Source organism: Poecilia mexicana, unplaced genomic scaffold, assembly GCF_051168715.1.
Source record: "Poecilia mexicana isolate PSO_F unplaced genomic scaffold, ASM5116871v1 scaffold_17, whole genome shotgun sequence".
NCBI lineage: Eukaryota > Metazoa > Chordata > Actinopteri > Cyprinodontiformes > Poeciliidae > Poecilia > Poecilia mexicana.
In genome coordinates this window covers 8,548,834-8,573,781 of record NW_028263386.1, presented here as the reverse complement: position 1 = coordinate 8,573,781, position 24,948 = coordinate 8,548,834, and the positions used below count along the sequence as shown (strand labels likewise).

Here is a 24,948-nt window from a genome sequence, read left to right as displayed (position 1 = left end):
CACAGTGCAGCTACCACGTGCGTGACCGTCTCACAAACACAAGCTACAGTAGTAAACATATGCTAATGTACATTGTGGACCATCAAAACCATGAATGCCGACTTACCCAGCCTTGCAAGAACAATAGGCATCAGTGATCTTGTCCACAGCTATATTTATGCTGAGGGTGTGAGGATCTGCTGTTTTCCTCATCTATCGGTAGCTTTTAGCTGTGACGCGGAGGCATCCAGTGGCTCAAACACCTTGATGTTGTCCAAAAAAGATGACATGAACTTGTTGGTTCCCCTGTCCATTGCCGTGGCTGATATGTTGTGAAAATCCGGCAGAAATGCTACGCTAATTAACTCAGATCGAAATGAAAGACGTCATGTTTACACAGACATGCAGTAGGCTGCTTACGTAGTTGGTCCACTACGGTAAGCAGCCGCCAACTTCTTTTTCCCCCGTAGAAGAAGTAGTGCGCGGTGCATGCTGGGATAGTTGTCAGAACACTGGTTTGTTAATAAAGTTTGATAATACATTTAAAGGGGGGGAGGGGCAGGGGAAGAGAGACAGAGACTGCAGCGGCAGCTTGTCGGTTGGTCTGTGTTACCCAGAAAGCAGTTGGGCATAATATCGCAACACCAACACCGTGAGTGAAACAACGACTGGGCCAGCCTACTATATAAAGTACTCGGGGACCATTTCTTTATTAATGTGGATGTGTAATAATAGAGTATGAAGCGTCTATTCTATGCGCCTTATAATGCGGTGCGCCTAATGTATGAAAAAAGTCCTAAAATAGGCCATTCATTGAAGGTGCGCCTTATAATCCGGTGCGCCTTATAGTGCGGAAAATACGGTACATATAACTGCTAGATAAGGTCACAGATGAATGGAAGGATAGCAAGTTATTTCATCGTGAATCATCTTCCGTAGATCAGATGGACAATGAAATAAATAATAAAAAAAAGTCCTGTGTGAAATATAAAATTAATTTAAAACTTTGTAATGTATAGTGTTTGACACATTATGTTATTTAACTTACTTAAAAGGAAAACTACTATTTTTTAGGGTTTTTTCATGACTACAATATTTCAGAAATGGTCTGATTGTCTAAAAATCTAATTCTAATTGTCTTTTTGATGCATCCCAGAAGAACTTCCTAAAACCTTGAAATGACTATTTGATATGTTCAACTTTAGTGATAACTTCTAAATCTGCTGTATAATTTTTTTCTATAACTCATCCTCTTTATTACTGAACTGGAAACAAGTTGTCATGTGATTTTCAGATATGCCCTAATTTACAGCACAACAAAACTAGGCTTTTCAATAAAAAATAGACAAATATTGCATATTTACTTGAATTACAATCAGTATAGAATAGGTGAATTGTGTTTTTTTGACACAATGTTTCTGCTTGAATTTAAGTAAAATAGCTTTTTAGGACATTATTTACTCCTGAACTGGTGCCGGCAGCAGGGGAAGACAGGACCATGCAGCACACCCTCTGCAGACATATGTGTGCCGCACACCTCTGTCAGATGTGTGACATTTTAACAGTGTAACTGTTGTGACAGATCCGTCCTCGGGCCTCGGCGGTACATGAAGCAACAGGGAGAAAAATTCTCTACAGCAGCGCCACAACAGTGACACGAAGGACAAACATCTGACGCAATCGGAGGGCGTGTGTTTTAAATGTCATTGCATCTTGTGCACTCGGGTGTTTCTCCTTCGTGCAAAATGTTTTTGAGCCAATTAGAATAATATTGACTCATTAATAACCCAAATAAGTACATTTTGTGTGTTGGGAGGACAGGAAATGTTTTCAATTTGACAGATTTTCTAATCTTCTCATCTTTCTGAGGTCTTGATGTCCTCTGATACTCTGCAACTGAAGTCAGAGAGATACAGTGAACCACGGTATGATAAGAGGCTGGAAGTCACAAATCAATGCACTCAGTCATATCTCCTGCAACTCTTCTTTTTTCTTTTTTTTTGCAAAAGATCATGATCCGATGTGACCAAGGAAGTTATGTTGGCTACATGTGGCAAGCCGAGTTAAGTGTTTAATTTCAAAGCAACAAAACCAATATCATAAGAATCAAGTCTAATTCGTGAAGCTTGAAAAGGATAATTAAAGACAACCAAGACCCCACAGAGACAGCAGCACCTCCATTTAATTACATGTAAAAGGCAAAGTTAAATCATATCCACGCTGACGCATTTAATAAGTTTGAAAGGCGTTTATAACTACAGATTCACCAGTACAATTAATCATAACTGGAGATATTTTTCAGACACAGGATCTGCTAATTATATGCTTGGAGCAAGAACAGTGTTGCTTCAATTACACCCGGTCAATATCTTTTGCCATGATGTCGGTGTAAGCTGAAACGTCGCCGTCAGTCTTGCCTCCTCTTATTATATTAACATAAAGGCTTCATCATTAGTCAGTGATTTAAGGCTCTGAAGTTCAATATGCACCGCCAGTGTTATGATACACCACTTGACTGCGGAGGAGATATAAAATATCATCTCTAAAGACAGAATAGCAAATGCTTTCCATTTTTACGGGAGCGCTGCATTGGCTAATGCGTTTTAATTTGAAAGTGTGCATAAGTAAAGTTGTCTACTTCGTTTATGAGCAATGAAAAAGCCCGACACAATACAATTTTGTTTTAAGAAAGGGATCAAAGGAATACATCTATTATGAAATGCTGTGTTTTTTGGGGGGGCATGGGGGGGGATAATTTCTACCTTGGATTTAAAGTGAGATATGCAAAAATGTTTCTAAATGGCCAGTTTGGTTTAACATCAGAGATCTCATGCTTGACTGGCATTGTCCAAGCAAAAATAACAATCACAAATCCATATATTGGAAGCACATTTAGTCTTGTGTATTGGATTTTATTCATGGTGTTTATTAGGAACAAAAATGACATAATAGACACTTTGAATCTCAACTTGAGGCCTTGCTACTTTGCTATTTGTCAGAAAAAGCAAACAACACCAAATGACACACATTTCTTTGACTATTGATTGCTGTATTGTTTAGCAAGTCAACAAACAGGCACATCAGAGGAGAATAACTCACATAAATGGTCATGGTTATTACTATAAACTGACTGAACTGAGTGTATTTTTGGTAAAGTGCCTCAATTCAACATTTGTTGTAAACCTTTGTTATACAAATAAAACCGAATGCTGCGATTTCTTAGTCCTTTCAATATTTTTTAGATCATTCTTTGTGTCTTTTTATTTTGTTATGTGATGAACATGCATCATTTTAGCACATAATGGTGAAATGAAAATAATAAATGGTTTCCACAATTTTTCTCTGTGAAAGAAAATGTGGGGTTAGTTCTTTTTAGTTTGATGCCTCTAAAATAAATTCAGTGCAACCAAATGCACCAGAAGCAGCCTAATATATAAAAAATAATCCATCTGTGTGTGACTTAATCTGGGTATACAAACAACTGGAAAACATAATACATGGTGGAGGCAGCATCATGCTTTGGGGATGCCTTTCCTTAGCAAGGATAGGAAAGTTGTTCAGATTTGATGGGAAAATGAAATGAGCTAAATCCAAGGCAATCCTGGAAGAAAAGCTTTAAAAGCTGCACAAAAATTATGGACTAGTCAAAGTCTTAATCTAAACTGAATTTAGAATTTGTGGAAACATTTACAAACTGTTGTTTAATGTGCAATAACACTGCTGGTTATTAAGCAAACCGAACAAAACCATCATTCTCCAGATAAACCAAGCTGATAAAGACAAGCCCCAACAGATTAGCAGTTGTAATGGTAACGCAAAGTGATTCTACTAAGTACTAAAGTCACAGTGTTGGTATTAAATAACTCCACATTTTACATATTTTATGTCTTCTATTACTTTGTGTTGTTCTGTCAGATAAAATGTGAAAAATTATTTAAATTTGTTTAAAAAGTGTCTTTTTTATAGCATGTCACAAAGGCAGGTGAGAAGAAAGAAACATAGAATTTGCCCAGTCGGGTCTCAGCAGATTTTTATTTCTGAACTAGAAGACTCGGGGTCACACAGCCTACAATATTCATCAAACCAACTGAAGCCAACTGAACGCTTCGTTCTCACGAGGGCGACAGTTTGAAGCAAAACAAACTGACCTGCAGATATTAGAAGGCATCTGCAAGAATAGAAAAGACTCTACACATTCAGACAGACTGTATTTCTGTCCCCGACTACATCAAATCAAAGAGACGCTATTCAAAATAGGTACAGTTTATGACTATGTTTGTTTTGTAATTAATTTTACAATTTCATCTCATTCGAGGTTGTTTGCGACTTTTGTAGGAAGTTCTAATATTAGTTTTATTCTAAAAATTGCTTTTCAAGTTGCAGGATACTGGCTCTCGGGAACGGAAGTTGGGCAGCCGTGGTGTGGTGCATCTCCAGCTTCAAAAAGGTAATACACTTTGAAGCTCACCAAAGCTGACCCTGGATTTCTTCAAACTATTAGCCTAGTTTGTGTCACAATCTCTTCAACTTTAAATTTAGTTTGATATTTTTAGTCTGCTCGTACTACCTGTGTTTTTCATCCCTGCTTACACTTTTCTCTGTACCAGAGCCTCATGCTCAGTCACAGCTGTTCCTCATGTGTTTATTCTGCTGTATAGGATTCAGTAATCAGAGTAATCAGGTCCCTCCCATCGTTGTCTCAGCTTTTAAAACGACAGTTTTACATTACAGTCCAGTACAAACAGCTCTCATGCATCCCAAGTGGCTGGAAACCAGTGGAGGTGTGTTGTTTAAATAAAAATTGACTGTATATTATGATGGACATAATTGATTATTCTTTTAATTAGAGCACCTTTGACACAGTTTAACAAAGCAAATAAGCAGATTCATGTTCAGTTGATGTGTTGTAAATACAAGAAACAAGCAAATGTTAATCAGAATGAAGAGATTTTGGTTGATAAGACTGCATGTTTTGATCTTCACACTTATTTACATAGATCTATGTGGGCTTGCTGGGCTTTTGTTTGATCGGTTCATTTCGAAACCACACGCACGGAAATCCACATACTCTTCGGAGCTGTTTATAATTCATGAACATGTGCTAATTTGCTTGGTTTAATGAATCTGGCTCATATTTAATTTAAAGAACTCTTCTGTAGCACAAATAAAACGATTAGCTGTTCTGCTTTCATTTGAAATTCAAATATACTAGCTTTGACCACAGAAATGTTGTTCACTCTGAAATGTTTGGTGCATTAAGTGATAACCTCATCAGTTTGCTTTGAAAAAGTATGCACAGGAAACTTTTAGATGAATAATATGCCCTGACACCTTATGTTGAAACAATAGATTTAGAAAAATAAATAAATAAAGGGGAAATTTGTAGTTCTGTCAACACAACATTGTATTATCTACAAAAGCAAGATGAAAAAAAAGAACCCCTCCCTTTATTTTGGAAATCCTTAAAGTCTTAGTTTAATTTTTCTCCCTCCTCCTAGTTGTGAGAGCAGTGGTGCAGATGCGACTTAACACTCACTACACAGGATATCTGGGCCTGCGGATTAGCTGGAGATAGCTGGAGATCAATCTACATAAACCTCCCTGAAGCCTCTTTTCTCCTTCCTTCTCCTTCTCTGCGATTCCTTTTTTTTTTTTTTTTTTTATACTTCCTTTTTCTACCTTAAGAAGAAGGCAGAAAGGGTGCATCCCCAGAGAGCATTCTGGGTAATTAAAAAGAGGGCATGATCAAAGAGGTTAGAAGGCTGTGGACTCGGTGATCCTGAGGCACGCGGCCCGTTCCCTGCAGTGTTCTCACAACAAAAAAAGGTCTGCCTTGTAAGGACCAGCGTGTGTCTGTGGCGGCAGGATGAAAGGCAGCTTTGGTCAAAACAGCCTACTGATTTCTGTAATTTCCATTCCCACACAAAGGCTTTTCTCCGTTTTTTTTTTCTTTTTTAAACAGCCGATCAATAAGCAGTCAATTCTGTCTGTGAGTTGGTAATGTCATGCTGAAGTTACAAAACCTATAATCCTACCTTGGTTACGATTTGCAACACCGAGAGATGAAGCATTTGCTCGATCTGCGTGGAAATGGAGAGGGTATTTATTACATCAATTGTCATATAGTTCAACTTTCTATGCTTTTGAAAGCGGGGAGGGGGACAGCATGCATAGTCCAGTTTTATTTATTTATTTTTTTACAGTATTCTACATCTCATCTGTTTTATATCAGTTATTTGAAAGCTACAGCAGGACATTGGGGGTAATAAATGAGTTAATGCACAGACAGAGTAGCGTGCATGCAGCCAAAGTGAATTTTCCACAACAGAAAGGCAGGGAGGTCTATGCAGGGAAGTGGCTGTTGTTATTCAGCATGTGGAGTCACCTTCAGGCATCAACATGCATAGGGATGCGCGGCTGGAGCCACGTCTTCATAAAGAATGGCTTTTTCTTTGCTTTTGCTTTGGGCACATATTTGCGTGTGTGTGTGTGTGTGAGCACGTCTGAGTGTGTTTGAGCAAATATTCAGGAGTGTAAAAGCAGATATCTTTCTTTGTTGTGCTAATGCAGGGGCAATTGCAACATTAAAAAGAAAAGCTAATTAGTGAACAATGTACATTTTAACACAACTCAAACACACTTTTTGACTTTTTATAAAAAAAAAAAAAAAAACTAAAGTAGATGTAACATCCATGTAGCAGCGCTCTCTGAAAGTATGTACACCGTTTTCATCCCCCATTAGGTAAAAATGATTACTATATTTAGATTTCAAATAGAGCAACACAAAGTAATCCATTTAAAGTTTGTGACATGCATTTGTATTCATCCCCACAGACTGCAGAACAAACTTTCCCTGCAATAAAAGCTGCATGTTTTATGGGTTTGTTCTTTACAAAATGAAGGCAATATTTGCAAAAGAGCTGTAACTCTGGAAGATTTGCTACTGAGCCTCAGTAGGCAGCAGTTGTCAGGTTGCCATAGATTCTTAATTAGATGTAGGGTTGCACTTTGGTTGGGTCATTCTAAGGCATGAACAATTCTATTGTATCTCTGGCTTTATGTTCAATCATTCTTCTACTGGAAGGTAGCTTTCTCTTTAGTCTCAAGGATTTTTTTTAACATTCTCTAGATGTTTTTGTCCAGAACTTCCCTGTTCTAAGCTGCTCCCTTCAGCTCTGACCAGCTTTCTTGTCCGTGCACAAGAAAAGCATCCCGATGGAAAGATGATACCAACGTCATGTTTCTCAGTGGGGGTGGTGCATTCAGGGGGTTGGTATCACAGCTCACGTAGCATTTTCCATGGAGTCAAAAAGGTTCAATTTGATCTCTACTGACATCAGAACCATCTCAAACATGGCTGCTGTGTTCTCTGCATGGCTTCAGTCATTCAGAAGTGACAAAAACTTTTTGTCACTTCTTCCAACAACCGCTTTTTCTTGTTGGCACTCTTGCATAAATTTGCATAGTGCAAAATTAATTGTTCTGTTGAAAGACTATCCCACCTGAGCTGTTGGTCTCTGCAGCTCCTCCAGAGTTGCCATGAATTTCTTGACTGCTTGCCAGTTCTATCTGGTTGAATACAAATGCACATACCAATCAAACTTATTAGATTTGATTTATTTCTGGTTTATCTTTTTCAAACAAGAAATAACTTACCCTCTGCTTCACTGTTATTGTAAATACCATTTTACTAATTGAATATATAAAGTCTGATCAGAAGTTTGTGGTTGTAAGTTGACAAAATCTCAAATGGTTCAAATGGTATTAATACTTTTTGAGGCACTAACAAAGTCATGGTAAAGGCTTTGACCTAAAATCTTTTTTTCATTTATTTTTGTACAACAACAAAGCTATGAATTAAAAAATAAATCTTTATATGTCATCTGTTAATCCACTGTTTTCAGGCTCCATCATTTTGCTTGCTATTCTCCATAAAATTGTTCTGCTTTTATTTTCAAGAGGCTCAAAATGCAAAATTTTAAGAATAAGAAAGCCTGTTTACAGGAATTATCTTTTTTTTATTACATGGAAATATATAAGATCTAAAGCAAATCTCTCCTTTTTAAAACTTTTTGGGGTTTTTTAATCATTCCGGGCTTAAGTGCATATTATTCTCTTCATGAGAAGCACAAAAAAAAGTATTTTCTTCCCTCCATGCATTGGTCCACTTTCATTGATTAGCTGGGATATAAAATGTGCTGTTCTACAAGAATGTCTGGTGTAAATGGATTTTTCTGACCGTGTAAAACATGCTGATCACTGCTACACATGTGCCACAGTTTCTCACACCAACATCATCAGTTCAACAAGAGTTAGTCATGACTGGGGGAGGAAACCCATTAGTCAGCATGCCAATTAAAAAGCTCGAATAACTTACGCACTGGTCCATGATTGCTGGGAATGCCTGCGGAAAGAAAAGAGGGTGAGGGGGGAAATAAGTGTTTCATTCAAGTGTCAGCTTGTTTCACTTCATGTTTGATACATTAGTCATAAAATTGCAAGAGAAAGCATTTGGATGGTGTTTTTTTTTTTTTTTTGCCCTGCAAAGCCCAATGACACAACACTTATCCATTTGGCTTCTGCTGTGTCTGCTGATTAGCAGCAGTTCGAGAACCTGCTCCAAACTCCACCTTCTGCTGATGATAATTACGGGTCGGCCAGAGACAAAATGTCAAAGAATTCAAAGGCTCAATATAAAATAGAAATCTTTTCACCAGCATTTTTTTTTTTTTATTCATGTTTGGAAAAGTTCCTGGAGCATCCCTGCAGCATCTGTTTGCTCCATATGTTGTATCAGTATCTGGCTGTGGCTTTACCATCTCTGCATTGCATAATAATCATCAGTGAGTGATTCCCGGCCTACAATTAATTCAATTTCTGATCTTTTCACTTTGTCTTTTGCCATTTTTCATTTTTTATTTTTTTTTTGGGGGGGGGGAGGGGGAGTGGTTATTTTATGTTGTTTGTTTCCCATTCATCAATTCATTACCCCTCTGCGACTGGTGCAACAACTGCTGGCAGGAGCGAACCAACGCTGCAACCACAAATGGCCAGAATTTAAAGTCCAATTTGCAAGCCACTGAGCGAGGCCCAACAACAAAATAGTTCTTCTGTGTTTAGAGATAGAGGGCAAACAATGTTGACCTTTGGAGGTGTTTTTATGGTTTGATCAAACTCCTGCCTCAAACCCCTCTTAACCTCTGAACTTGTTTGGCAAAACAAGATGAGTTGACGCTGCTGGCAAAGTGGACTGTCAACAAAATTCTTGGAGTGATTCTTCTTTTACAAAGGCAACAAATTTATTTTCTTTCTTTCAGGGTTTATGCAAGTTTCAATGCAAAAAAAAAACAAAAAAAAAAACTTTTTGTGATTAAGTTTAAGACCAATAAGCTGTAAGACAAATTAACCTAAACGTTTACTCAATAACTTATTTTAATAACTTCAGCAAAGTAAGTGCTACTTTAATTACAAAAAAGCCTTATTGCAATATACAGCATGCTTTATAAGTTATTGATGTGTTTTAATCTATTATTTTACAACAAATGTACTTAAATCTCGTGAAATTATCCATACTCCGTGATATTTTCTATAATTTTTTTCCCCATGTAACAACCACAAATGTTGTGAAGAAGAAAAGTCTGAAAATACGGACATGCATTTTCCTCTCATAATCCTCATTAAAAGCTCATTCAACCGCACGCCTTTGGAGAATCTGTCAACAGCAAAACTATTAGTGGTGTACTCAATTCTGAAACTTGCAGGGCACAAAAAATTCTGACGTACAAAACGATCTACATGTGATTGTTTACACCTCGTAAACCATCAGAATCATGAAACTGGACCTGTTTGGAGTTAACCTGCCGATCCGAACCTCTTTTCTACTGCAGTGAGAATGAAAGTGCCTCTGAAAGGTAAAAGGATGTGAGAGCTTTTGCAAGTCACTGTACACTCGTCAATATGGTGACAAGGAGTAGATGGTAGAAAAAAATAACAGTATTTGATTTTAACTGCCTAAACACACAATTTCAAGCTTCCTTTCAGAAGCAGAACCAGTTTATGGTGATTGTGTTGTTTTTTTTTTGTTTTTTTTTGGCAGATACTGATTTCTGCAGCTTTTTTTTTTGTAGTTCTGGCTTGGTGGTTGCAATTTTGACCTATTCCTTTTTATTACAAGGAATACTGGATGAAAAGCGTGCAGCAACTTTTTGAAAGGAGTAATAGGTTTGAATCTATCAGATACTGAAGTAACTACAAGATTATCCCCACTGACAGATCAAGCATAAATGTCCCTGACCTTCATCTGATTTTTTTTATTAAACTAACACAAAAATAGGCATAAACATAAATGCAGTCGATTGATATGTTGACGGATTACAAACGTTGGTGAATTTTAGTTTTGATGGATTTAACAAACAGATTTCTCAGTATTTGAGCAGCTGATCACTGATCAGAACTGATCATGGAAAAATGTGTCCGATTCTGATCTCTAACCGATTGATTCAAGCATCTGGAATTATAGGATTTTTTCCCTCCAGTCGGTGTATAAAAACACTGGAATGTGTTCAACATGTTCATTTTTAAGCAAGCAAATAAAATTGATAGAATAAAAACTATAGTTTCAGACCTAACGTGGTGCATTTTGATACATTTCAGTGTTATCTTAAGGGATTGAAGCAAAAATAATAAAAAGTTTAAACTTTGTTTCTTTTTACAACCCTACTGATCCCATAAACCTTGAATTTCAGTCTTTCTTAGTCATGTCCTGATGCTGAAGGCTATGATTTTTTATTTTTTTTTCTGGCTGTAACTCATTTTATACCAGGCTTCCATGTACAGGGAAATAAATATGTAATAGACCCTACCCAGAGATTAATGACTGCCATGATAAAAGAGGAAGAGTTGCTGACAGATGAAACCTATTAAACCATAATTACGTGTTGCATGTTCAACGTATTTGTCCTGATACGAGCAGCTGTGTGTTTCATTTTGTTCATACCAAGCACTCTATGTAATAGATGAAGGCATGTTAAGTGTCTGAATCTGTTCTCAAGAGAAATAAGAATAATTCAAGACAAAATGTCCTCATTCAACACCTGGGGGACCAATATTGTTGCGTCACCTCCATGTATAATATTATTGCATTTTATGCCACAGCCAAACAAGCGCTAATATTGCTTTTGATATGGCTAGACCTCGGTTTCATCAGTTCAGGGCAGATGCGTCCTGGTGGTGGATTTTTTCTTCTTTCTTTTTTTTTTTTTTTAATAATGGCCTGTCAATCTGACAGCAAGCTCCACATTGCAGGGAGGCAAATAAGACAGAGGAGGTACAGGGGTAAATCCAGCAATATCTCCTTAGAGTTCAGCGTTTCTCGTAAACAGACTCCCGCACACAGTCTAGATGTGAGCACACTCAAAGGTCTGCGCACAAACATGCAAATGATTCATGGAGCATATATCCATACAAATCACTAGATAATTATCCGATTAATCAACATCAAATTAAAAACAACAAGAGCAGCGTTGCAGTAGGGGATCAATAGTAATATCATTTCCCCTTCAAACCTAATCAGAATTCAAGTCAGACGGTCAAAATGAGCAACTGAAAAACCTGCTATAAATCCTGGAGGACTGCTGCTGTGAGATTTGCAGACTGCAAGGCTGAGAAAAAAAAAGGGCCAAATCTGGGACTAGAGGGCTGGATCTTCCACCATCTGGCCACGCCTGGCCATCTACTGCCGCAACCCTACATAGCTGTGTTAGATTTATTGAGGCAATGAGCTTCCCTGCCCCCTGGCATGGGATTTGATAAATGTGACTCAACTCCTGTCCAAGATTATAATGGGGATAATGCAAAAGAGCACCTTCTGCCTAGTAGATACCTTGCAAACTCTTGTACCTTTAAGCTTGGGTTGCAAGACCTTTCTATTCAATTGATTAAAGAAAACTGTTGACCAGTGACGCAAAGTCCAAAAAGGCGACACACATACGTTGGACAAGTTTCATAAGTGGATGGTAATCCGTCATATTTAATGTTACCAGGAAACCAGCAGTAGTTACCTACTTGGTATTGCGCTCGCTTTTCTCAATTAACTAGAAAAACTCAAGGTAAGCACATAATAATTCTGGTTAAATCTTTCATTCTTTATACAAGGAAGAGCAGATATTATTTAAATTGCTTAGTTACTGCTATAAACTCGGTTTTGAAATACAGTGAATTTCTTTTTTTTTTATTAAAGTCCTGGCTATTTCAGAGGCTTAACGTAACACCGATTGATAACTCTAAAAAATAATAAAAATTAACACCTACTTACTGTATGTGTGAGTAAATAACAATAAAGCTGTTTGGCTACAATGACCAGAGGGAAGTTTAGAATAGTCGATGCATGTGATTGGGTGTGATTGACGGCACAAAAACCCTCCTGGCTCTGATTGGTTGTTTCTGACCTGAAGTGATCGATTTCTGCAAACGTCAGTAGGATCACTGCGAGGAATCTGAAGCACTTCACTTTCTTTTTTTTTTTTTTTTTACAAATTATTTGTTTGATATTCTGCTGTCAGGACATAGTGAAGTTTTAACAAATATGTAAAAAATAAATTTTTCTAAAAGTGACCTACTGCAGCTTTAAAGCCTCACTTCAAGTCTTCCAAAAACATTTTTCTGTCTTTATGGTCATAGAGTTAAAATTTTTATCACCATTGATCTTAAAATCTCCCTTCAAAAAGATTTTTTTATCTTGTTCACAGGTTTTCATTCAAATTTTATGTAACACTGTCCTTTGAGAACTGACACTGGACATTGACGCCTTAGGTGTAAATAAATTATTAATTTTTTTTGCTCGTTAACTTAATTAGATTCTGTGGTCTTCCACTTGAACATGATGTGATAGCAAAGGATTAAAGTCTGACACAAATTTTGACAAAACCTTTCTTGCTTTAGTTCATGTAGGATTACTAAAATGAATTGTACTCACTAAATAACAGAACAATGACACAAATACCTACATTTTAAAAATAAAACCACAGAACATATGAGCCAAAACGAAGCAGTTTATTTATCGCTGAGTGGTTTTTCAGCAAATGTCAGATGGGACTCGTTTCACTTTGGATAAAATCACTTAGCAGCTCTTTTTTAGAAATTGTGTCAAAGTATAGTCTAGATTTCCGGGCGTCCTTAATTATCTTATCTCATCTGATTTCTTTTCATTTTTCCTGTATGTCACATAATGAAGCATACAGTCTACTACTGTACTGTAACAGAAGCTTGACCCTGGTCATCTGGGCTAAAATGTTTAAATGAATAGTAACCTTAGAGGTAATGGTAAACGTCTGAATTTAAACAAAGCAAAGAAAGATTATCAAGCGAGTGAGATTTAATAACAAGCTGTGAAAAAAAATGCCCTTCTATGTAGAGCATAAAACTGTCTGGTTTTGATGGTAAATAGTCTACAGAGTTTGTCTAGTAAGATGTGACTTGGAGTCCCTTATGCATTATGGCTTTGCAGAAAACTTTGACACTTTAGTGGTTAGATATTTCATTGTCATATATTAGTACCGGCAATAAAAAAAAGACTGTGAATGATGTGTATTCAGCCAGTAAATTAGTTGCATAAGCAGTTTTTGGCCTACAGAAGACAGATATTTTCTACTTACATATATTTGCAGTTCCTTTGGGTATGGGGAGGTAGGAGCCCACGCTCCAGGCCCTGCCATGGTAGTGCCTCTTGCAGCGGCTGCAGTCGGGCCCTGTTGTGTTGTGTTCACACTCACAGCCCAGCTTCCCCTTGTCAAACACGCAGCTGTTGGCATGCAGGTTGCACTTGCACCTGAGACAAAAGAAAAAGCAACAAAAGACAAAGACTTGAATAGGCACTGAGCTGAATCCACCGAATCAATACGTTCTGTGGGGAATATACAGAGTCGGCCCTCACGGCAATTTTTATTTGTGCCTTTCAAATTTCTTTGACACGGGTAAATTGAAATCCTGGTGGGCTATCTGACTTGGATCATGCCTCCTCAAAGCTTCATTATACTCTCCTTAAAAACAGAAAACAAGACTTCATTTGTGGGCGCCCCAGCGGAGAGAACAGCATTGCAAATAAGGTCACTTTTGCCACTGTGAAAGCTAAATAAAAGACGCTCTGTTAGATTCACTAATTGAGCTTAAAACACGGCCTGTTAGAAAGATGATAGAAGAGGGGGAAAAAAAGCTGGGTATCCTGGGAATTTTCTTTGTTCTTTATCTTTAAAGTTGCATTGTTCGTTGAAGCCAGCCTTCAGCCTGGAAACTCAGATGGCGAGGCTGGTTTATTAGACTGAACTGCAGCAGAGCTGACAGACGCTCCTGCCAGGAGAAGAGAGAAGGCCTGACAGTTTTCTACAACGTCTTGGCCGAGTGAGAGAGCCATGCTTCCAGGCTTAGGTGAAAAACAAGATAGCTGCGGTTTCATTTAGAGTGACTTCAACCGTCGGAATAAGCAGAGAGCAAATTACACGTACTCAAAATATAACCTTTCTCCGCTGTGACTTGTGTTCACTCCCACGGAAAAGCTTCATCAGAGGCAGAGGAGGGCTGCGCTTGTTGCTATAGGAAAGATTACAGTTCATATTCCAGATATGTATTCCAAATATAGCTCTCTGTGTTTACAGTTACTCCCAGTCGGGTAAAAGGTTACACCTTGTGACCTCAGCTTCTTGTGAGGTGGGAGGAAAGTGAATCAGTTGGGAGGAGAGCATGAAGTGGATCTGACACTGTAGACCTCCCAGGAGGCTCGGGCGGCTCACGGTTTCACATCAAGCCCATGTTTGTTTTTACAAAGTGCTTCCGAGGGAAGACTCTTCCCGTTTAAGACCGATCAGGCTTTTTTTTTTCTCTTTTGCCAGCAGTGAACATGAGACAGAATAATGACAGCAGGAGCCCGAAATAAAGCTTTCTAATTGACTTCCTGGCCTTACTGTTAGATCCATCTTTATTAATGGAGGACAGGGAATGGAGCTGTACGCATGATTCATGGTTTGGTCTAGATAACAGCAAAACGAAGGAAATCCAGAAGGCTCCGTCTCTCTTCAGTTGTTCTGAGCAGAAAATTAGCCTCGCAAAAACAGACTCCTCAGTGAGGAAGTGAGGTAGCAGGCTACAGGTTGGTATCACTTTAAAATGTTAATAATGTTGGAAATATTCTCTAGAATGCTCTATGTCTAACCTAGAAATGGCAAGTGATATTAGGATATAATCGGGTCTTAAACAGGTTTCAAAGCTACTGAAGTTGTTGTATGAGATTTATTGTATGGAATGTAAATAAGTGACCCTTAAGAAAAAGTGTGTTATATATTTTTAAATCTGTAAGGTTTGATTTAGCAAGCCTTTTTTGGCTATTAGCACTATGGTACAACACATTAATTCACTGAAGGACAAAGCAAAATACTTTCTTTTTTTTTTTTTAACAAAAACAACAACAAAAAAAATTCTACTTTCCAATTTCTATTTTCATTTTCCAAAACTATTGCTCCAGTGCAGTCTCAGAGGTGCTTCAGGGAGTTGATATCTTTTCATCCGTTCAATAGGCTTTTCTCTTGTATGATCCGCTGAACAATACTTCCTTTGTTCTCTAGAATCTTCTCATTTACAAATGCGTCTGTGTGTGCAATGCCAGCTGCAAAGCAGCAAAGAAAACACTCCAAAGGGTCATGCCCACTGTCCAAAAGATTGCTGCATTCCCCGTTTCATCTCTGGATTATCTTTACTATTTCTATCAACTAAAAAAAAGGGAAATGACTCAAGCCGACCTCAGAGGCTTATCCCACCTTGGAGGATGCATTTCAGCAACTTCCCATCGGTACAGGAATAGAAAATAGATGCTATAGGCCAAAGGTGTGAAACCTTTTGGGATGAGATGTTCAATGACACATTTAGATAATCTGAAATGGAAAACAGAGAACTGCTTTCGTTTTAATGTTATAGTGAGTAGAGTCGTATGCATCCAGTGAATTGTGCCTCAAAAATAAACTTGGCCACACCCATTCAGTAACCTTTGCTACAAACAGCAAGGGCTTTCAAGGAAAGTTATCACTGGTGTTGACTAAACAAATGGAAAACATTCGATCCAAGTTTTATGAAAAACAAAAAAGCAGCTTTTATTAAGGCCCACAGTCCACAGGTTTGGACATACTAGAATTACCTTTTGTAATTCTAGAGTTTTCAACTCTGCCAGCTTTGGGCATCCAGAGATTGAAGGGTTTGCCAAAAAGTCTTTACAAAACATCTTAGCTTAATCAGAAAGGATAGAAAACCGATGGTCAGTATAGTAGAACTGCCATTTTCAAGTTATCTATGACCTAAACCCTGACCTATTTGGTCTGCTTCCTGTTCTTTGTGATTTTTTTGTTCACTGGTGTTCTTGAAATTAAATGTATAAGTATTAGAGTAAAAGGGTCTTAATATAGAGATGAAATAGACATTTACGTTTGAACATGAGGGGAGTGATCAAATTCATTTTGTCATGCTTGGTAATAATAAAAATAATAATATGTTTTAGAAGAACAGCATTAGAGTCATGAATAACATAAATCAAGAGCTGTAATACATAAGATTCATAAGCAGCATGGATTCTTACCCTAACAAAATACTCTTGTTACCCCACGCTCCCCATTGTCCTTAACTTTTTAATCAATTAAAGTCCCCGCTCCATAAAATTAATGACTGGGTGTAGCTCCTCTGCCATGCAGACAGCAGCGGCTCCCCGAAGTCAAGAGCGATGAGATTTGACCTTCCACTTAATTAAAAACCAGCAAAATCTGGCTCATCAGGCCCAACCGGCACGGCGAGCGGGCTGATAGAGGAGAGGATGTGGACTCAGGGGAGCTCTGGAATGCAATGCTTTTGCCGCCGGCATTGTCATATTGAAATCGGAGAACTTTTTTTTTTGTGTGGCTGCTGATATTGGTCACAAGAAGGGAGACATCCCTCGCCTCTTCCTTTGCTATTAATGCTATTCACTATTCAGACTCCAGCGATCGTGTAAATGCCTGCAAAACTGCCTGTTTTAATAAAGTCTGAACACACATTCATTATACGTTTAGCAAGGATTTTATTTGGCGCAACAAAAATGTTTGTGATCATTTAACCTTTCTAAAAAAGCACAATTTATTCAAAACTAAATGAGCCAAAACTCACTTAGTGGTTCCAACCGACTGGCACAAATTAAATTTAGTTCATAATAATCTGTTGTTGCTATACTGTAGCATAAAGTGCATTGCAAAAAAAAAAAAAAGTGTATCCTGTGTTTTTTTTTAGTTTTTTTTACAGCTTGTAAAAACAAATGTAATCCCTTTGTTGGGATTTTAAGTGACAAAACAACACAAAGTAGTTCATAATTATGAAGTGGGAGGATAATAATATGTCGTTTTTAAATATTTTCAGAAAAATATCGAATCTAGTGCAACTAATTTACCTGCCGATGCTCCCTCATGGATAAGAAGTCTTTTGTGCAAATTAAACTGCCGGGCTGAGCTAAGCTATAACTCTTGTGGAGTGATAGCAATCCACAGCGTGATTGCGTCTATTATCAGGACAACATAGTTGTGCACTTTACAAAGGAAGAGGAGCAACCAGAGAGATACTTTTGTAAATAATCATTTGTCCTTAATAACTCCTCTGGTTAAATAATAAATAAATAAATAAATAAATAAATAAATAAATAAAAAGTCATGAGACGTCTCGTTTACAGTTTGGTACAAGCCACTCTGGGATGTTGTGGACATATGGACATATGCTGCTGTCAAAATGTACAGTTTTGGCCTAAATACAAAAGTGTTTTGTAGTGTGTATTAACACTGCACATCATCCGAACACAATACCCCAAAGCTGAAACATTCCCCTTTTCATGCTCTGTCCGGGGCACCGGGGGGGATTTCTATGACTGATGAAAATCCAGGTTTTCATCGTTTCTCGGGGGGACCGATAGGCATACTTAAATGGACTGGCACAATGCTCGGAAGACGACAGCCTTTCTTTCATTTAACATCCACCAGGAGCGGCTGCCGGGTGGTTGGTTTGGAGTGAACGGCGGCAAAGTGGGTGGCAGAGCAGGTAGCATAAGGACCAAAAATCTATTTCAATTAAAAAAAAAAAACCTCCTTGGAGTAAACAGGAGATGCTTAACCTAGTAATCATATTGTTTAATCCTATTAGGGAAAATTAAGACGCAATGCAACTTGTTTTTCTTATCCTAACAGGTATCCTGCAAGTTTTTCTGCAAAACTGGACAAATTCATTTAGACAACTGAGGTGACATTTGTGTTGAGTTTGTGAAGATATTTTGAAGAAGACGGCAGAGGTGTCCTTTGTCTTCTGCCACCTACCAGCTGGCTGTTAGGCACTTAGCAGTGTGTTAAATGGCTCCCAGTGTCAAACACAATGTTTCGTCCTTGTGATAGATCATAAACTCCCTGATTTAAGACACTACAAAAAAATAAATAGACCAGAGAACTAGGAGTTCAAGAAAACTTTCTTTGTGCTAACCTCCGGGTCACACGTACACTGAGCTCCAAGGAAAACACTGATGGGTATTATTTAAAAAAAAAATGTTTTCCTAAATTATATCAGACACCAATGTCGCTAATTTATTACAAATGAAGCATTTAGAAATTACTGAATAAATCCTTTGACACAATAGTGATTATACATTTAGCCTAAGGTCATCACTTAAGAGTCAAACAACATAATAAGTAGATCATTTAAGACCAACGTATTTTTTTAAACACTAGATAATTCAAAATGTCAAAATCCAGCCAATCAGCATTCTTGGTGCTGATTGGCTGTACCTCCAAAAATGGAGTAGAGGAGCTTTGGTTCCTAATTCCCTCAAACACTGGGGGCCCACTGTATATTTAAGAACTCCCACTGTACAGTTAAGTCAGAAAAACAAGCATCGAAAGATATTTGTAATAATTTAGTTAATATTTGTGAATAACGATTACCAAACAGCTCTAAAGTGTCAAAGTGCAACAATTCACATTTTTTGTTTGACCATTTAAACTTTCTATCTTCACATTTCAGCTAAGTTGACATAGGAATTGTTGCATTTTATTTACGTACATACCGAGTTTAACTTGGTTTCTTTATCCCCCTCAGAAATGTTTTATGGAAATTCATTCTTCTTTTTACAACAGTGGAAAGATTTATTTGCCTAACCTTCCTCAGAGATGAAGCACACATGATGACAGTGTGCCTTTTTTTTTTTTTTTTTTTTTTTACAAAATCTTTATGGATAAAGACAAATAGGGAAGAGTAGCAGTTATATAAAAGAATTATATTTACTGAAATGTGTCGTCTCAAACTTTTTGTCTCAAAGTTGCGATATTTATGGAGACAATTGCTTGAAAAAAAAAACAACCTAATGTGCCCATTTTGACATTGACAGTATTTTTTTTTTCTTCAGAGATTCAACCCATGGCCGCCTCTCTGACTGATAAGAATGAGCGAAACAGCTTCCCTCAGGTCCGTATCTCACCTGCTCCCTCGAACAAGTCACCCATGGTCAGAGCTTGTAATGTGCCTCCATGCTGTATAAATACATACTGAGTTTCCCCGAAACTTTTCTCAACCAGACACTTCGCAGAGGCTCAGATATGCTAAGCAGTGATTGCTTTGAAAGATATGAAGAGATCAAGGCTGGTGAGCACAACTTTAACCTTGCTGCAAGTTTTAGAGTGTCAGTGCGTTACCTTGGACAAACTGGAGTAACTTGGCAACTCCTACTGGGTAACGGAGCGATGCTTTTGTCTCAAAAAGAAAACAAAAGCACTGTAGCACATGAAGCACTAATCAGTTTCAGAATTAGAAGGTGCTCTTGAGCATCTACTGAAAGTTTAAGCTGGCTTGCTTCTGCATTTTTTTTCCCATTAGCAACATCAGTATAATTTTGTGAGTCAGAATCTCAGAGAACATTTCTCTGTTTATCAAGAGTTTATCTTTAGTATATATCCTTGTTTAAATGTTTTGATGACGTAAATAAGTGCTCTAAAAACATACTTACATCTTTACAATGTGTTTTTTGTTCCTATTTTAACTCATGTGATGCAGCTCATCAAAAGAAAAGACAAAAACCTACCAAAACAAAATAAAACAACAAAAAAAGAATAGCAAACCCTTTTTTGTTGAATCATGAATTAATGCAATCCACCATATTTAACCACACTGGTACTGACTAACCAGTTAAGGAATCAACTCAATAGTATCTGTCAGACAACATGACGTAGGCTAAAAAACATCTAAAGTCATCACACACTGTCCTGATCTGAAGAAATTCAGGACAAAAGCAATATAAAATCATCATTTGTATGGCTTCATGATTCCAGCAACATGCACTGAGAGTCATTGTCCAATGAAATGTATATATACAAAACCATTTTCTCATTAAGAACATAGATTACTGTTCAAAAACACGACTCTCCAAGCTTCTATAAAACTATATTAGGGATAAAATGGCTTCCTCTTACAAAAACACGGATAATTTAAATTGTTCTTTGAATGGAACAAATTCTGTGTTCACGTTAAGACTCTGTTCGATACTACTCCCATCACTAGCATCAGACACAAAGCCCCACAACTCACAGGTGATGGAATGTTAATGATGATCAACAGTTTGTCTCATCAGATCAACAGAGACTAAAGAATTTGGTTTAGATTTGTTTAATAATTAGAATCACTTAGACAAGAACAAACTGTGGGCAATGTTGCAATTTTACCCCATTTTTTTATATAGATTGCACAGAAGCATTTCTAAATTTGATGGTGACTCACCAGCGAACCTTTAGGTTCACTTCGATTTCTTTGAGAAATAAACGTAGAATTTGCAAATATCTTTGAATCTTTTGAAAAGCGTGTCTCCCAAACGTCCACCTTTCTGTTCCGGTCCCGTTTGCTTTATTCTGGACCCAATCAGGACGATCAGCATCCCAACACCAACAGAGACGATTTCTGATTCTCGCTGCAAAACCACTCCAGCGTTTGCTGGTTAAAAATTTATATTATTTGAATTTGCTGTATGGTTACAAATGTTACATTTTTAAAGTTTAATCAGTAGACATTATTTACCTAATTTGCCTTCATATCTCTTTACTCTAAAACCCTAAATACATTCCTAATGTCTCAAAAAGATCGTGTGAATTTGATCTCTGTATAAATACCTCATCCCTATGAAGACATTAGAGGTTTATTAGTCAAAAATCCTGAAATACAGCAGACACATCAGGGATTGAACTCTGGAGAGGTTCTAGTAGTCAGATTACTAAACAATATCCCACGAACCATGAAGATTTATTAGAGAAGTGTTCAATCCATCAGCCAATCATATGAAGAGCATTACATCAGCCAAACCTTCCAAGAGATGACCAAATGGCCCATGGTAACTCTAGAGGAGGTGTAGAGATCAACCGCTCAGGTGGAAGAACTGTTAACTGAGCGTGCCACAATCCTAGCCTCAGGAAAATTGGCAAGAAGAAACCAGAAAGAAAGAAGTTCTTCCATCTGGTGTCCTATGGGAACCTACAAACATGTCATATTATGCTAAAAAACCCCTAACATCATGTCCAAGGTAAAATATGGTGGTGCAGCAGAAGGCTGAATAAACAAGCATCTCACATAAATATAAAATCTTTGTGTTCGTTTTCTTCCAGTTCACAGTTACACACTCCTTTGTATTAGTCTACGTAAACCACAGTTTGTTTTTGTCAGTTATGGCGCCTGTTTGATACTTTCCATCATCAAAGGTATATATTAAGGAAAGACATAAAACTCAACTTTCACAAAAAGGCTTGACAGCTCCTCTTTGCATTGCCTACTTTAACACTGCGGATGGTGTTGAGACGAGAAGGGAGAGTCACCTCATTACAGCAAGGTCTGTTACCGTGAAATTGAAGAGTCCGATTAGGTTTGTTTTTGTCGCTCCGTGTTGTGGCCAATTTTATCATCCTTGGTGGTGTAACGCAGTATCAGACAAATTGTTTGAGTCCCCCATCGACATATAAAGTATCCCCGCCAGAGCTCGCCAAATTATTGCAGAAATATTAGGAATGGATCACAAGTTAATTCCCCCTGCTCCAATTTTCTACCGCAGCAAAATGAAACCTAAATTTGCATAGCTCCGGGCCCTGCCCTCGAAAGCCTATGATTTGTTTCAATGACAGGAGCTATTATTGAGTAGTGCCTTGATGTAGTCGTACAGTATTCCAATGTCTAAGGCCCTAATCCCTCCCCAGCGATCGCAGTGGAGGGTTGTATTATTTGTGAGGTGATGTAGGCAGCTGAGAAGAGAAGGGAGCCCTGGAGAAATCAGCAAGAAAAAGAAATAGTATGTTAAGATGAAACTCGGAGGTTTTCTGAATGCGGCCCTGCCTACTGCAGATTCTTCAGCAGCAAGATTGAAAATACGAGCCGCGTGGAAAGTATTTCAATTTTGGAGCATGATGGGAATAAGTTTGTCACTTCATTAGAGAGTAAACACCCTCATAAACTCATGGAGGGACGTGCAGCACTAACCGTTAACAAGCCCCAACAAGCTTGTCTGCTTCACTTCGAGAAAACCTTGATCACAGAGCAACTGCAGCCAACGAGCAACTTGATGATTTTACAATTCATGGCTGCTTCCTCTTCAGAGACAGCTTATGTTGATGCACTTTCTCTGGCACCCATATATTATTTACAAAGACAGCCCGTCCCTTAATGAGCACTAATTAAACACTGGAGACTGGGAGATGACTGGCAGAAAACATCACAGCATGTGACAGACATCTGGTGGAAGACAAGTGATCAGATGACGGAGGAGCTGCAGAGAAAACTTACGGTGGAAAGCAAAAGCAACACTGGAGTCATGTGAACCTGCACTTGAACCTGACTTTGAAACTCTGTCAATCAAGCTGGCTACAGCTGTCATGGTTCATAGGGCATGAGCTTAGAGGACTGGGTATGTGCGTGCCGCATGTGAGAACCTGAATACGAGCCAAAAAGTGGTGTGTGTGTTTGTGTGTGTGTGTGGGGGTGTGTATGTGTACAGTTTGTGTTTTCCTTCTGTGGCGATATAAAGGGCAAGTCTGACAGAGGAAAGAAGAGTGAAACCTGTGCTACGTCTCAAATTCATCATTTCAGATTTAAGTCTGAGCTCACTTTGTTTTAAAGGTTTTTGAAATCAGATTTCGATCACGCAGCTAATAAATTAATAAACACAAACGTCACAAAACTGTATCAAACCTGGATGTTTAAATATCTGGTTTTACATTTTGTTTTCTTCTAAAACATTAAAGCTAATTTTTAAAGTGAACATACTACTAGCCTAAACAATTTAAACCCACCTAAAACCTGCTCTCTGCACAGTTTGCATATATTCTACTATGAAAGAAATCCTCTTCAACTGCAAAGAATATAGCGGTGAGAATTAGGTTTTAAAAAATGGCCCTAAAGGAACCACAGGCACCAGCTGATACTTTCCCAAAGCTTTTTAGTGAAAAATATTAGATTTCTATGTACCATAGTCCTGCTTGTCTTACAGTCTTTATAGATGTTTCAAGCTATACCGAGGTCTAAAAATGTTTCAGTTTCAAAAGTTTGACATTTTTGTCACACAATTTCTATAGTTTAAAGTCCTTCTAATGAGATTTCAGAGAAAGTGTCAAATTAAAATTATGCAGCACTGGACTCCTTCCCCATCTGTTGCTGAGCACTATCAGTCAGCTGGCTGAAAGCAGGCTAAAGCTTTTTCCCAATGCTTAAAAAAAACAAATTTGACTATTTAATAAATATTTTTGCAACAAAAAATTATGGGTATTCATAATATGGCAAGAAAAGGAACAACTACTATTTATTTCATGAAGCCGACAAGATTTTTAAGACGTTGAGAAACTGAGCTGCATATTTTAAGTAACTACCTAGCTGAGCCAGTAGACCAGCTAATTAATATTTAACTAATAGATCGTTATAACGCATATAATGGTGTTATATATGACATTATGACAAAAAATGTACCTGATCAACTATTTTAGCAACCATACATATATTTATTTTCTTTTTCTGTCAAATCATACATTTTTGTCTCAAATATTTGTGTCCATTTTGTGATCACTTGGTATTTCTGCTCAAAAGTTTAAACCATGGGAGCCATCCCATACATTCATGGCCTGTAAGAAATCTGAGATTTATTTTTTCCTGCAGTGTCTGAGCCAAATGGAGGAGTGAGAATCCAAACACTAAATCTAAGACATAGCTTACATTTTGCAAAATAAGCTGGCATAACACTCCATATATGAAGTTCTGAAAAAAGATGCATAAGATATAAGAAATTACTTTCATCAGAAGCAATCCAATGAAAAAAACAGAAGAATATTGGCATATTTTCCAAGTCAAATCCAAGTTTTACCAAGCATTTAAATGTGTTTTCTTAGTTTGTCCACCAATTTTCTGGTAAAACAACAACAACAAAAACCCAACACAAAACACATTATTTAATATATAAACTTATAATAAAAATACTTATTCTATAAGTATTTTTTAATAAAGCAAAGAGTCCATTTTGTAATCAAATTCTGAATCCACATTGAATATTTATTAGAAATCAAAAGTAGAAACCTTTTGCAATCAAAATGATCAATTACTTAAAAATACCACCAGTAAGATACTAAAAATAAATGTTAAAAATTACTTTCTCATCTACATTTCCATTTTTAAGGATAAAAACTGAATTGAATCATTTTGTATTTTTCTAGCAAATCTTAGTCTTTTGTCATCCAAAAAGGAAATCGTTTTTTGTTTGGCTCAGACTGAGTGACCTACTACCTTCCAGACCGCTAGAAGACATTCATAGGAAGGCCATGTGAACAACTCAGACACACTGAGTGGCTGGATGTTATAGTGTCACATCATTGTTTCAAAAACCCTATAATCCAACTTTTTGCATTACTTTGCAAAGCAAGGTTAAAC

The 24,948-nt window shown here is 37.5% G+C and overlaps 1 protein-coding gene across 1 annotated transcript in view; it reads right to left on the bottom strand.

Annotated features, from left to right (window-relative positions):
• Positions 1–24,948, bottom strand: part of LOC106907133 (netrin-G1) — a 65,555-nt gene that overhangs the window by 2,692 nt on the left and 37,915 nt on the right. Inside the window, exons 5-7 of the mRNA XM_014972687.2 lie at positions 13,632–13,804; positions 8,357–8,383; positions 6,015–6,059 (exon numbers count right to left, since the gene is read on the bottom strand). Coding sequence (XP_014828173.1) covers positions 6,015–6,059; positions 8,357–8,383; positions 13,632–13,804 — 245 coding nt within the window. The remainder of the gene's footprint in view (positions 1–6,014; positions 6,060–8,356; positions 8,384–13,631; positions 13,805–24,948) is intronic.